The 15644-nt window shown below is 47.4% G+C and overlaps 1 protein-coding gene across 1 annotated transcript; it reads right to left on the reverse strand.

The window, feature by feature from the left end:
* Positions 1–11259: 11259 nt before the first annotated feature.
* On the reverse strand, positions 11260–12471 carry LOC139051678 (uncharacterized). Its single transcript, XM_070528645.1, has one exon. The coding sequence runs from the start codon at positions 12469–12471 to the stop codon at positions 11260–11262; it is 1212 nt and encodes a 403-aa protein (XP_070384746.1).
* Positions 12472–15644: the final 3173 nt, after the last annotated feature.

Here is a 15644-nt window from a genome sequence, read left to right on the forward strand (position 1 = left end):
GTGATAAAAGCAGGTTGCATTTTTATTCCTGCATTTGATAGCACTTTGTGAGCACACGCTTCATACGTAAACACTTTATTACAAGTAATCCAGGACTTCCTTGAAATGCTGAACGCTACTGAGAGAATCAGCAGGCCAGAGAACACCAGAATGTTTGCGTCTCAGACGACCCTGAAGTCTCTTATAAGGTCACTTTGATGTCCGTCCTCGACATAATCACCCTCCTTCACAGCAAAAATGTACCGTGTGTACTCACTGCAAAGCTTATTCAAGATCCATTGGAGGTATGTGCCTATTTATGATTTCTTTTAGCGGACACTTTGCTTGAATAAAAAAACATCCACCAACTACACAAAAATTACAAGAAAGTTGCAGTGTCTGGAAGTGACATTAATTTCAGACACCAGTTCAAACGCTTAAATCAGTATTGCTCTTGATTGGAGTACTGTGTACCTTATTTTGGCACTGCTTTGGAAACTCTCGTTTGCCCAATCCCTTTTTTTATGTGCAACATGCTAAGCAGGTTCCTTTTTCTCCCTGTTGCTAGCGTTTCTTCGGAGTGGTCAGGAGCTTTGGTGGAGATGAAGATCCCCCGACCATAACCCACTTCGGCGAAATATTTAGGCGTATTAGCCTGTACACACCACTAAAGATGGCTACAAAAGGAAACTGCTCTGGGGAATCTGAACCAGTCCTTGTCGCAGTGTACGAAAGCCTCTGCGACGAGAAAGTCATCGCTCTTTCAAAGAAAGAAGCCCAGGAGGCACAACTGGGGAAAGTTATTTCACAGATTGAATTGCAGGAATCATACAGCCGCACCGCTGCAAAAGCAAGTGCCCTCTATTACCTTGGTGGCAATGTCGTGAAGAAGACGCACAAGTTCACCAGTTGTGAAGACTGCCTTGCGACTTGTGTATTCAATAACCGTATACCAGCGACAGCCATCTTAACAAAAATGAGGTCTTTTGTGCCTGGTGCACTGCAGCATCCATCAGGTGCTTTGAAGTCTATGCTTAGCAGCAAAGAACGGGTGTTTCGAGACTTGATGCGGACTATTATGGAGGAGATGTGTGAGTGTGCTCTGACTCGGGTTGGGCGCACTGCGCATTTTGAAGAGCTTTGGGCTCAAATGATTACGTTTTATTTGACCACGCGCATGCGCTTCTATTCAAAGTGTCTACGCCAGCAGCGCGACTCTAGTGTGTCAGTGAAAGCAGCCAGAAAGCGATCTAAGTTGCTGCAATAATGGAACTGCCAACAAGTGGGATGCAAATTGGGATAAGTGTGCAATAAAAGCAAGGCCAGCTGTGATGTATTCAATTAGTGGAGAAAGTACTGTGCATGGTTTTTATAAGCCGAATGGTGACAATTGGCTCAATTTATCAACTATTTTATTCGCGAGTTCTTTTCTAAAAGCCCTCATGACTGATGTTAGTAGGGGCTTCAAACGCGGCCTGCGAGACCCACCCGAGCGTCCGGTCCCTTTTGCCTAAGTTGTCCAAGGTATAAAAAAATATTTATTTTCTGTCCCCAGACGCGCGCTAATACGATTGCGGGCAGATGCACCCAATACACGTGGTACAACGCTTGGTGCGGGTTTGAGATTCCTGTTCTGTAGGAACGAGATTGAGGGCACTGAGTGTCATAATTTCGACATCGTATAAAGCATTTCACTTGGTATCTTTAAAACGGCGATGAAACGGTGTGCCTTCCGGTCTGCTTTGAAATAGAGCGAATGAGTGCGTCAAATAAATTTGTTCCATGTTACCCATGGTTTTTAGAATAAAGCACACCAAGTTTGCAGCGGAAGAAGGCGTCTCCTAAAAACACTTAGACAACGCTGCACCCATCTGCAAACACTAGAACTGGCGCGCCTGCACTGAGCAGACGACACCGCGCTAGCCGGTGCGACGGTCCCGCCACTTGGCGGCAAGCACAATAAAGGCTAAACCCCATTAGCGCGATATTGTGCGCGACAGCGACGAGTGACGGGTTCGCGCGACGGATCGGGCCGTCGCTTGAACAGATCGCTCGGTCTAGTCGCGCGATCGCTCGGTTTTGCAAATCTAGAATTTGTCGCTCGTCGCCCGGAAGTGCTATGAGCGACTAGCCAATAGCGCAAAGCCGGAACTGGATGTACATAACTCCAGTACTTCCGATTGTCGCACGGAATGAGCAAACGATTGAATTTTTATACGTGCAAGGATAGGGACCTACTGCAAGACTTTCAGAATTATTTTATGCTGCTTTTTTACAGTAAAATACATCAACTTAAGTTAATAAAGCACGCGTCACGCTAGTTTCGGCACCTATATTGCTGCCCTCATACCGGCAACACTGGGGAGACGTCGCTCGAAGCCATCACTCGCATGGGGTGCAACTTGTAGGCGACGAGCGAACGCGACAGCCATCTCCATCGCGTCGCTTGTCGCTGTCGCGTGCAAGATCGCTTGCATGGGGTTTATACTTAAAGGTGCCACCTGCGATGCACGGTGGAAGCGGAGAGTTTTAACAACTGAATCTATTCTAGCAACGTTGGTCGCGCCATACTTCACTCCGTTCGTAATGTAACGCACGGGACAGATTGTCCGCGCCAGCTACGCTACTCACAGCGTTCTCTTGCTAATGTAAACCGTGTGCCTATGTAATCATAATATGAAATATTGACACGCATACTTCTTTCACTTATAGAGCTGTGCTCAAATTTCGCATTAAGTAGTATCGTAATCGTCGGGAAATTTTCCTTCTCAGTGACGGATACGCAGCGACGGCAAAAGGAAAAAAGAAAAGTATGATTGCGCAGATGCTGAAGAGAAAGGGAAAAATAGTGTAAGGAGGAGAGATGGAGAGAAAGAGACCGGTAGTGAAAGAGGGAGAGAGGACTAGATGTCGAAAGAGCGCATTGCGCATAAAAGCGCGGTGAAAAGGGTAAAGGGAGGCAGGAAGCAGGCTAGAAGAATCAGACGACTGTTTTTGTAGTCGTAGATCACTAGCTTTCATTTCATCAGCTTTTTTTCTCTTACAACCGTGATGCGGACAGATAATTTGGTAGAGTGACACTGAAAAGCAATTTAGTGGCGTCAGTACGTAGGGAGTCTTCGTACTGCATTTAAGCTTGAACTTACCCTTGCAATACCCGAGCCTACAGGCAGTCTTCGATCATCGAGCACATTCAGTCGTCGTGACCAGCTACTCCAAAGGTGGCGCCAGGGCCTCAGCCAGTTCTACAAAAAGGCAAGTTGTGCAAATTGAATGTGCGTTTCTAGCATTTTCGTCGAGAAAGCAGCCACGAATTCAGCACGTAGTTTATGGGTGGGTTACGAGCTAAGCATAGCGTACATTTTCCGTAGCATATTTCTGTTAGCTAAATTTTGCCTCCTAACCCCAGTTCTGTGCGCTTCGGTTCTATCTCACCGATTAAATGAGCTTATATACACTGAATGCTGACCGATAAAATTGTATTATTAAGCGCACTTGTGTTCTGCCTAATGAAACTATGAATCACCACATAAATATTTCGACGTAACGTCGCCTCATAGGTATCTCTAAATCACACAGGAAGAGCGCGTGATACTCTACGGCTTCTTTTCTTTTCTTATTTTTAATTCTTAACTGGACAACTAGTTCTTGGCCCACTAGCCACACGTGCCACATGAGATGTGCCCATTCTTGGCCAACCCTCCAGAATGGGCACGTGCCACTGTGGGAAAATTCCTAAATGCATTCATTCATGTGCCATACACTTCTCATCGCCGTTACCTCCTCGAGAACATCATACATCACCTTACACCTCGTGGCACCGCTGTGCCAACGCCAGATTTTTCGTATTGCATTTATTCGTATTGCTTTCCCTAAACCACTTCGCTCAAGCTTGTCTTGAAATAGATTCCGAAATTTGCGTTCGATATGCATTTTTCGTACTCTGTGCTTCATTGCTTCAGCATTCGGCCAGTTGCAAAACGATACAACGCAAATACATGCACGATTGAATGTTGCCTATACCACACAGTAAACTCGAGAACTGTGGAATGGGAGGAGGAGGAATAAACTTTTATTTTGGAAACAGTATTCCGGGGTAAGCCCTGGTCCAACTCTCGGTGGGAGGTCTCCTCATTCCAGGAACCCTCTGGCCTTCGCTGCTTCCTTGGCCCTGGCAACGAGACGTCGTTGTTGTTCCAGGTCCTCGGAGACTAACTTGGCCTCCCACGTTTCCATGAGGTCTTCGCTTTGTCTGGCGTTGCAACAGTCTCTCGGTGAAGGCAATGCGTCTTTGTCTATTTGCCATGGACATTCGATGATCAGGTGCGCTAAGGTGTCCGGTACGCCGCACATTGGGCAGTGGTATCCTTGTAGCGTTGGGTACAGTCTATGCATGATGATTCCGTGGATATAAGTATTACTTTGCAGTCTTCTGAGTGTAGTGCTTTCTTCCTTGTTGAGCTTTGGGTGAGGTGGTGGGTACACCCTGCGTTCCAGCCTGTGATGTTGAAGGATCCCTGAGTACGTGATGGGTACGGTCTCTGCATCCGCTGGCGCAGACCGGGCGTCTCGAGAGTAGGAAGGGTTGGCCCGGCAGGTGTGGCCTCGGGCCGCGGCGTGTGCCGCTTCGTTCCCCTCCAGCCCCTCGTGCCCAGGAACCCATGTCACGCAGCTGTAGGGGATCGGAGTACTGCGGTGCTTCAATAGCTTCAGTGCTTGTGTTGACACGCGACCCTTAGCGTAGTTTCTGACGGCTGCTTGAGAATCGGAGAAGATGACAGCTGCGTCCATGCACGTGGTAGTCGCTAGGGCGATCGCTGTCTCTTCTGCAGTCTCGGGGTTTTGTGCACGGACTGTGGCAGACGCTAGCTCTCTGCCCTGAGAATCTATGACGCTCAGGGCGTAAGCGTTTCTTTGTGGGTATTTGGCTGCGTCGGTGTATCTGGCGTCCGGATCTTGCCTGTGTCTTCGCCGTAGAACATCCACTCGGGCTTGTCTTCTTTCCTTGTGGTACGTGGGGTGCATGTTGCGTGGAATTGGGGCTATGCACAGGGATTCGCGGAGGTTTGCAGGAATTCTTTCTTTTCGGTCCGTGGTGGCTATAAAGGTTTCACCGTAGCTCAGCCGTTGCAGCACTGATCTGCCGGTGGGCGTGAGCTTCAGTCGTTCTAATTGACTGGCTTTGTGAGCTTCAGCTAGCTCTTGCCAGGTGTTGTGTACGCCCATCTTGAGAAGCCTCGTAGTCGAAGCCGTAGATGGTAGGCCCAGGGCGATTTTGGTGGCTTTCCGTATTTGAATGTTAATTTTTTCTACGTCTACATTCTTCAGCGCGAGGTAGGGCGTGCCGTATGTTATGCGACTGGTGAGGAGTGCTTGCATCACGCGTAGCGTGTCCTGTTCTTTAAGTCCGCTTCTATGGCTTGCAACTCTCCTGACGAGATGCGTGAGCTGTGATAGCGTTCGCTGTAGTCGCGGGAGGGTGGCCGCCCCGGACCCGTGTTTGTGTATGTGTAACCCTAGAACTCGTAGGGTTTCCACTTTTGTAATGGGCGTTTCATTGAGTTGACGTTAGGATCGGGTTCATCGTAGCCGGGTGGTCTGAGCCTGAGCCTGAGCTCATTCCATGTGTTAGTAATGGGTTAGCGGCGTTCATTTGCATGACAAACACGACAAGCGGCTTCGATTGGGTGAAAAAGAACTTCATTTGAGAGACTGGAATCTACCAGCAAAGTTGGTGACAAAGGTCTAAACACATTGCAGAGGTCCAAACGAGTTTCTGGCGTCGCCTTTCCTCTCTGCTACGCGCCTTTCGTGTATACACACGCTCTGAACCAACTCCTGACGTGGTGTGCCAGACAACAACAGCAACAGCAGCAGCAGTGGAAAAGTCGACGGAGGCGGCAAAGAAAGCTTCGCTTTAAAAGATTTCATTTACGACATTCAAATCTGCCAAAAAAGTTGGTGCCACTTGGCGACCAAGTTGGCGACAGTGTTTACCGGGTGGGTCCACAAAACTGTGAAAAGCGAGAAGGCTAAAACAACCAGCAGGGACGCCGAAACATGCGCCGGAGTGTTTTGTCAGTGGCAACTGCGACGAAGCCAGTCGCACCTTCTGAAAGGTCCTTACTAAACACTGTATCATAGCGTTCATGGCTGTTGTATTTACATGTGGATTTCTCGAGACATGAGTCAGCACGTGTCAAGCATATATCTTCAAGCAGAGCTAGGCCCAAGTATGTGTCTTAAGAAGAAGACTTTTTATTTATTCACTCACGAAAATAAAAGCACAGTAACAAGATATACAGAAGGAGGTCCCAAAGCTCAAGGCTGTAAGGGGACCTCCTGATCTAATTAGAAAGGACAAAACAAATTAGGTTAGATCAATAATTACAAATAATTACGCACGACAGAAAAAGAACTGAAACATTATATAATAGTATACATGCTTATCGCCATCTTACAAGCAAGATGGCGCTAAGTAAGACCATGGAAGGTCAGCCATGGAAAATACCCAAGACCAGTGGCGTACCAACCATCTTTTCGAGGGGGGAGGGGGTAAGTCATCTCTCTTTATATATATTGTAAAGTGATCTTTGCAGTACGTGCCAAGTGGTATCGCTCTGCCGCCGCTACTCTGTCCGCATTCACGCCACGCCAACAACGGCAGCTGCACTAATTTGCGTATAATTTCCCTTTTCGCTTCTGCAGTAAATGTTCGTTTTCGTTTCGACCACAACGCCCGACACGGAGAGTTCCTTGTAAGGGGAGTGGAGCGAGTCGGCGCGCATCGCGGGTGGCAGGGACGTTAGGTAGACGCCGCTTTAGCGGCCACAGACCAATAAACGATGACACGTTCTTTTATTTGATGTGTTAATGACATGTTAATTTGTTGGAAACCATTCATTGAAAGTTATGCAGAAGCTCATTTTCACCACTGGGCGGAGAATGCATACTCAGAGGGGCCCCAGGTGGCACGTATTCTGTAAAGTTCGCCTCCCTTGCCGATTACCCGATTGCCATTGCAATAAAAAAGGCTGAGAATCCGTCAGTGAAAGTTATCTTTATCCTCAACAGATCTGTATTTCAATCGTACTTTATGAATCATTACATTCTAGTGTTGCCAGCATTTTAGTCACTGAAGTGAGACAAAAAAAGTCACTAAAATTCTCACTATAACTGTGAAGTGGATATTAAGAATGTAGGTGTTTTGAAACACTGTAATATAAGCTAGCGTGAAATAAATAATTTGCCTAGACTAGTCATGTTGGTCAGGCTATTTATTGTTTTATTTATTTATTTATTTATTTATTTATTTATTTATTTATTTATTTATTTACTATTTATTGTTCATGCAGCTGAAGGAAAACAGTGAAGTTACCAACAGAGTATAAAGGGCTTTACCTTTGGTAATGTACTTAGTACAGGAGAGGCGAATATCAAAGTTTCGAGTTTGAATAGTTGGTGTGTAATATTTTATTCGTATTCAAAAATGAACTAGTCGGTATTTTCGAATATCAAAACTAACCAAATATTTCGCAACAACCGACAGTTAAAATCGGGTTACTGTTCTGCACCTGCTGAACAAAGTATGGCAAATTATAATTATCAGGAGAGCAGCAGTGACAATGTTTTCGAAGCAATGCAGAAACAAAATCAGTAATGCAAGCTTTGTTTTCGGCTCTGCGGTGGAAGTGTGGCGCTGGTTAACACTCCTTGGTTTCCATCCTGTACACATACATAAATACCCAAGAATGCATGGACGCGAGAACTCCCATTGCCTTAGCACATAATGCAGAGGTTGTGGACTAGGCTCTCACCGTCAGCAAGATCAGTGTTGCTCCATTTCCCATTAGGTTCTCATTTTTGCACTTCAATTAAAACTACAAATAATTTATCCTATGCTTTCTGTTTCTTCACTATATGTTGGTTTCTTATTGTTCTGACCAACAAATACGTGCGAGCGTTTTTACAAAAATGGTGCCCTTACAAAACTGGGCCCCTAGTTTCCCTTCTTTTTGTCCAATACATGACAATCGGCTATATTGTGCTTATGAATTATGTCTTTCTTGCAGCCTAGTCATGCAGGACTTTTACCTCTTACGTTATAAGCAGTGATGTTTGTTCTTGTAAAAGGCTTCGTATTCTGTCTAGGGCACACAAATACCTCCTTAGCGTTTTATTTTCCTTTTACATAACTTCTGATATTTTTTCAACAACTATTTATTATGCATTTTTGAGAAGTTGGCCAGTTTCAAGTGCCTGTCTTCTTCTTCTTGGAAAGCTTGTTTGCCACTAGGCTTAAAGGTGTCAAACGACTGTCCGTATATAGTTCTTTACATGACTGTTGTGATCTTGTGCTTAAAACGATCTTAGTTGTGCGTGATCGTTAACTGTCTATTCAGTGCAAGCGTGTTCCTAGTTATACTGGAACAAATGTTCCTGATGTAAATATGTGCGTCTGCGTTTGTCTATTCGATATTCGGTACTTACTATTCGTATTTGATTCGGATTTGAAAAAGTCGATATTCGATCGCCCTACCTCTAATATTTACATACTGAATCATGACAGCTTAAATTTTTCATTATTTTCAGATTGGAAGGTTACAAGTACAGCACGATTCAAAAGAACACAAGCAACTTAGTTTTCTTAGCATGAAAATACATCTAGTCTGCATATTATCACGAATTTTCTTGTGCTTCTCGACATTCGTGGTAGCAAAACTAGATTCTGTTGAACGCGCTTGGCCGTATGTTGCTAACATGGCAATGACAATTACCCGAGCTTTTTACTGTTAAATTCCATACTTTCACCCTTGATCTACCTGAAAGCCGCCGTGAAGTACTGATTGGTCCGAAAGGCGTGAGAAATGGAAGCAATTTCTTCAGTCGCTCGTGAACGAGCTATGCCGTTTCGATATTTACCTCATTTTTACGCAGTCGATATATCTTATTCGTCTACAGTGTTGTAAATCCGAACAGAAAATTTATCCCACTAGGATTTGGTAAATTAGTTCTCCGATATGCTTGCCAAGCGTCCACAAAACGAATGGATTTAGTGACATCGCTGAACCCGCAGCGCTTAACCGCATTCAAATAGGTTTTGTAAATAATGCAGAAACTTCAATTTTGTTACCACAATGTCAAGGCTATGGTGACTACTGTGCTGTGAAACACAGTCACAATGTGAATGCTACCAATGTGAAGGCAACCGTTGGTTGATCATGGTCACGGAGCCTATGTATCGTACAGCGAGTTTCGGGCCACTTACATTTGGCTCTTGAATATCAAAGGGCGTTCTTGAAAGCCATTTTCCAAGTAATGTTTCTAACTTAGAAGTCGCTAAAATGTCGCCAACTGTTCATTCAAGTCACTAAAAAAGTCACTGATTGCTAAATAGCAACCTTTCCCGTTAACAGACAAAAAAGTCACTAAATCGGGCGTCAAAATCGGTAAAATGCCAACAATAATAAAATACCGGTACATTATAAAAGCAATTTTGATTTTGTGTTTTCAAAGATGATTAGGTTTGACGGCCCCTACAAACACGGAATGATGCAACTAATGGTTGATTAAACTTGTTGCGGACAGCCTAGCGATAGCTTTCTCAGCAATGCAGGCTTACAAGGCACGTACCGCCGGCGTTTTGCAACGCAAAGTACGGTAGAACCCTAAGTTGCTTAGTGCGGCCGGTCGAGCGTCATCTGCTACAGCACATGGAGGCGACGTCCGAAAGCAGGGTATATGTACTAAATAAACCGTATTTATGTGAGCCGAATTCTGAGAGAAAATTTGGCCTCAGCTGGTTTATTGTATTTGTGTAGTGTGCAGCCGACAGTGCCCGCTTTCACAAGTATGTGTAGTACGTAGGAGGGGGGGGGGGATAAATGGCCTACTTTTCCTTTTCAATTCTGATTTTGGGTGGAGGGGCATACCTTCCCACCAACCTGTAGATTCACTTATGACAAGCATGTTGTCACGCACGCACAGGCAAATATAAACATCTCACTCCATGATCACGAGCACTCGCTGCTACAACGTTGACGGGATGAAGAGCGCTGCCAGCTAGGAGCGAATGCTTCATGCTGCCTCCGTTTCACCACGAGAACACCTTTCACCACCAGATAAGTGAAATGAGTCTCGAAAGTTCTCGAAACCTCGATTGCGCAATTGAGGTTCAATTGCATTATTGACAGATCAAATATCCCGAATCAATGCCTAGATCAAGACTTGAAAGACTACTGCAGACTTGCAGAGGTAGGGAAATTTACCAACTGTTGCCGAGTAGACTCTGTGTGCTATATAAATACCAGTGATGAGTGCGCTGAAGAACCAATGTGGCTGAGACTCCACGTGCAATTGGTGGAGAGGCCAGACCCCTATTATCAGGGCTTCAAGCCGCTTCCTGTAGACCCGTGTGATCTTGGTTGGGACTCTAGGCGCCTATATTGCCGGGTTTCAAGGGGGGGGGGTGCAGATGACCTACATTGCTCCCCCCGCTCCTGAGAGTGGGCGCAGTGCCCCCTTCCCCCCCCCCCCCCCCCGGTATACAGGCCTATGCCCAAGACAGAGAGAGAGAGAGAAAGGGAACTTTAATCGTCAGAGTAGGGAGCTAATTCATGGCCTCGTCAGGAAGGCCAGATGGTCTCCAGGCGATGCGTGACGGCGACCTCTTCGGCTCGCTCCGCGGCTCGGAGTTGCACGTGCGGGATGGAGCTCAGCAGCACTTCCTCCCATGATGAAGGTGAGGGAGAGGCCAGGAGATCGGGGGGAGGGGGGTACTGCTCACAGTCCCAGAGGATGTGACTTAGCGCAGCTAGCTCGCCGCACAGGTGACAGTACAGACTTACTCTGTCCGGGTAAATGTGCGAGTAAACGTAGGGGTTCGGGTATGAGTGTGTCTGCAACTTGCGCCAGGTGATGTCCTGACGCTTCTTTAATTTACTGTGCGGTGCGGGCGTAGTGTGTCGTGTAAGACGGTAATGTTGGGTTATGTCGTGCGGGACTTCGTTTGAGGTTTCCGGTTCCGGAAGGCCCTCTGCTCGGCTGACGAATCCTTGAGCATGTTGGTGGGCGACTTCGTTCCCTGAATTTCCCGCGTGAGACGGTACCCATATCAACTCCATTGAGCATGGTTCTTCTCTGTTGTATAGTGACTGTAGGAGCTTTAGTGTGGTCTGTGCCAGTATTCCTCTCGCAAAGTTTGTTATGGCGGTTTTGGAGTGGCTAATAACTATACAGGCGTCTGTTGAGTCCACGGCCAATGCAATGGCGGCTTCTGCTTTAGTGGGGGTGGCAGCGCGTAGAGAGCTCGAAGCTGTCTGTGCCTTGAGTCCCGGGCCTGGTAATAGTGCAAATGGCGTAGGTGTGAGGTAGATGAGAGTACTGGTCTGCGTCGACGTACGCCATGGCGGAGTTGGTCCAGTACGTCTTGTGTGGGTCCTGGGCCCTCGCTCTTCTGCCATCCTGGTAGCCCGCGAGTGTGATTTTGGGCAGCGGTTTGATGACGAATATGTCCCTTATGTGTGGTGGGATAGTGGCGGGGTCACTGCCCATCGGGGAAGCTCTGAGGCCCATTCGAGCGAGGATCCAGCGGCCTGTCTTGCTACCTTGGAGACGATGAACCTGTGATGTGCGGTTTGCTTCAGTGAGTTCATCGATGGAGTTGTGAACTTCCAGTTGAAGAAGTTTCTCGGTGGATGTGTGTCTTGGTAAGCCGAGGGCTACCTTGTATGTGTGTCGTATAATGCAATCGAGGCAAGCTCGTTCTGTCTTCTGTAACTGTAGGTATGTTAATGCATAGGTGAGACGGCTGACGAGCAAGGCCTGGACTAGTTCTAGCAGGTCCTTCTCCTTCACGCCTTGCTTACGGGCGCTCACTCTGTGTGGCAGTCTAGTGTTCTGGTTCACCGTCATCTGGAGCCGTTCAATGGTGATACCGTTCCGCCGGTTCTGCTGTTGTATCATGCCCAGTACTCGCATGTGCTCGATGTGGATGACTGGCTGCCGGTTTACGCGTGTCGTGATGGCAAGTGGGGGTGACTTGGGCTTGCTTCGGTTGGGTGGCCGGATCAGTAGTAGTTCCGACTTATGCTGGTAGCACTGTAGTCCCGCTGTGTTCACGTCTTCCACGACGATGTCGGTGGCGTGTTGGAGCGTTTCTTCAACTGTGCCTTCCGACCCTTCACACGTCCACAGCGTGATGTCGTCGGCAAATAGCGTGTATCTGAATCCCGGAACTTCATTCAGTTTCGGAGGCCGGGTGCGTACTGCTAGGTTGAATAGGAACGGGGACAATACTGCGCCTTCCGGCGTGCCTCTGCCTCCGAGCCGGATTACAGGCGAGCGCAGGTCCCCTACCACGAGTTCGACCGTCCTGTCTCTGAGGAACGACCTGATACAGTTGTAGGTTCGTTCGCCGGGGTGTAAGTCAGCTAAGCTGTCGAGCACGTTGTCAAAAGCCTTATGGGCGTCCAGACTTAATAGTGCTTTCATGCTACAACCACTGTCTGGATGCAAGAGGTCATGGTGTAATTAAACGAAGACGTCCTGGGCAGACAAATGTGCTCAAAAACCGAGCTTCGTGTGATGTAGATCGTGTTCTTCTGTAAAGATCTGTAAGCGGCAGATTATTGAATGCTCCATGAGCTTGCGTAGAAAGGAGGTGAGTGAAATGGGGCAAAGATTCTCTAGGTTCAGTTTCTTGCCCGGTTTTGGTATCAACACCAACCGTGCATGTTTACACTCAGGATGTAAACGGCTGTAGCGTCAGCAATCGTTCATGTATTCGGTTATTGTACCAACCGACTTCGGGCCGAGGTTACGCAGCGCCTTGTTAGTAACATCGTCGGGGCCCAGAGCAGACGTCGTGCGCAGCTTGTGCAGCGCAGTGCAGACCTCTGCCTCCGAAATGTCAGCATCCAAGCGTTCATTGGGAGCTCCGACGTAGCGTGGCATGTGCGTGTCGCTCTGTCTCGAGGTGTAAATGTACCCGCTGGGGAGCTCCACCAGCAGCTCCTCGTCGGTGCCAGAGTTTTGGTCTATCCGTTGTGTCAGCTTCTTGCGTGCCGCTGACTTAGTGTTGGCGGGATCCAGTAGGTATCGCAGCAGGTGCCATGTATTTGACACGGTAAGCCATAAAAAAATTGTTTCTAAAACTTGCTGCAATCTTTCCTAGTAATAAAGTAATTGACTGGATATCCGATTACCTGCACCTCCGATTCCAATCCGTCACTTTTAAATACAAAACCTTTTCTATAGCCCAGGTTACGTCAGGGGTGCCGCAGGGCTCAGTTCTCGGGCCACTCCTATTCATCATATATGTTAACGACATCATTGAAGTAGCCAGAAACACACAATTGAAAATACGTCTTTATGCAGATGATTGCGTAATCTATTCTAACATTCGTACTCTTCGTGATCGAGAAGTACTTAATAACGTATTTTCATCCTTTTCAGACTGGAGTAAGACATGGCAGATGAGCATTAACTTCAGCAAGACTGTGGCAATGTCTTTTACTAATAAGAAACAGCCCCTAAAATTTACGTATAGCACACAAGGACACATTATTAACGAAGGTAACGAGTTCAAATACCTTGGACTTACTATCACAATTAACCTTAGTTGGCATAATCACATCAATACAGTTTGCTCTAAAGCGATGCGAAAACTAGGGTGCCTAACACGAACTTTAAAACACGGCACTAAAGAGTGCAAGCTTACGGCCTATAAACCACTCATTAGACCTGTTTTAGTGTATGCTTCTGCAGTGTGGTCGCCTTATCGCATACAGGAAATTTCCAAATTAGAATCCATTCAGAAAAAGGCTGTTAGATTTATTTATGGCCGTTACGACCGTATGTTTTCACCGTCACTCCACTTCGTCACCCATTTCGTTTCGTCGCACGTGTGACCGCCTAATTCTGCTGCACAATATCGTTCACGGATCATCTAACATTGAAGCGCCTACCTCGCTAACCACACCTACTGCGCGAGTAACCCGACGCACTCACCCATTAAACATAGATACCTTCGTTCCAAAAATAGATTGCTACAAGTTTTCTTTTTTCCACACACTGTTGAATTATGGAATAACTTAGATGGTTCTCTGCGTTCATTGCCGACTAATCGATTCCAGAAAGAACTGCCTAACCACGTTGGTTGACATGTTATGTTCATAAGTTATGTAACCCACCTCTGCTATGTCTCTAAAATGAGATAGCAGTATTTTTAAATAAATAAATAAATAAATAAATATTCTTGCAGCCCAGCTGGCTGTTGAGGGTGTTGCAGATCTTGCTCCCCGGCTGACGTTCCAACGTAGTGGTGTGAGCCTCTATCTCCCGTTCGAGCTTCGCTATACGCCGTCGCAGCTTGTTGTTGTGACGTTGGCGCTGCCCCCTGCGCGTGAGGCTTTCGCGCCCTTCCCACATGTGCAGGAGGAGGGATTCCGTCGATGGCTGCTCTTGAGGCGCCGCCATTTCGCATGTCGTGGAAGACACGTCGTGGATCCGCGACCTGATCCATTCGTTGAGATCCGATTTGGAGTCGGGTGCTGTTTCTTCGCGTAGGTGACGGTATTTATCCCACTTCATAATGCGGACCATGGCCGTCCTCGCCCTACTGGCAGCCGTTTCGAAAGTCAGCGACAAAATGTAAGAATCACTGCCGACCATGTGGCCTGTGTTCTGCCAGCGGGCGCCCGGGCATGTTCTTGCAAAGAGAGAGGTCTGGCGTTGTGTCTCTGCACACACTGTTACCGACCCATGTGGGTTGTTGTGGGTCGTTGTGGGTCGTTGAGGTAGCACACAAGATACACCAGACATCATAGCTTTCCAAGAGACGAACACTCCCGTAAAACTACCAGGTTACACTCCATACAATCAGCTAGGACCGGCCGACAGGCCTCATTCCAACACAGCCATCCTTGTACACCGCAACTTTTTCGCCCGACAACACGAATTTGAAGGCACAGACATCCAGCACACACTCCTTGAAATACTGCCGAGGAGGAGGGGAGACAGCCCGCTCTCCATCCTCAGCATTTACAACTCACTACGAGACAAGGGAACTTACATTCCACTAGTCCTCCGCAAAGCATCCATGCGGTCCAAAGAAGTGCAGCTACTGATTTGGGGTGACTTAAATGCCAAACACCTAAAGTGAGGTTACCCAAAAGTGGTCGTACATGTCGCAAGAGCACCCGGTTATGGGAGGCTGTGCAGGATCTAGGTCTTGTATTGAATGTGAAGCTGAAATAAGTGCCCCCGCTTAGTGCGGTAGCTCCCGCAGTTGCACTGCCATACTGTGAGGGTTGTTCGTGGAGCCATGTCGCATTGGTGTCGGTGTGGGGTCCTGCCTGGCGGGCTGGCGTTGGTAGGTGGCTGGCTTCTTACGGATCTCCTCTAGGATGTAGTTTTGGCTGGTGTCCGTTGTTTCTCGTACTGCGGCGAGCCATGTGCTGCGTTAAGCCTGCGTTGCCTCCACATAGCTCTTAAGTGTACTGCATGTTTTTATCGTATCCATGCGGAACGAGTGAAGTTCCTTGGGATTTCTGTTTATGAGTTGATTGATCGCGTTAAAGCACACCTCCAGCTGACTTTCTGTGGCGTAGGTGGCCGCCGTAACAGCTGTGGCAATGAGCGCTTCGGTATGGAGCGAGGCAGTG

This window comes from Dermacentor albipictus, unplaced genomic scaffold (genome assembly GCF_038994185.2).
Source record: "Dermacentor albipictus isolate Rhodes 1998 colony unplaced genomic scaffold, USDA_Dalb.pri_finalv2 scaffold_13, whole genome shotgun sequence".
Taxonomy (NCBI): Eukaryota; Metazoa; Arthropoda; class Arachnida; order Ixodida; family Ixodidae; genus Dermacentor; species Dermacentor albipictus.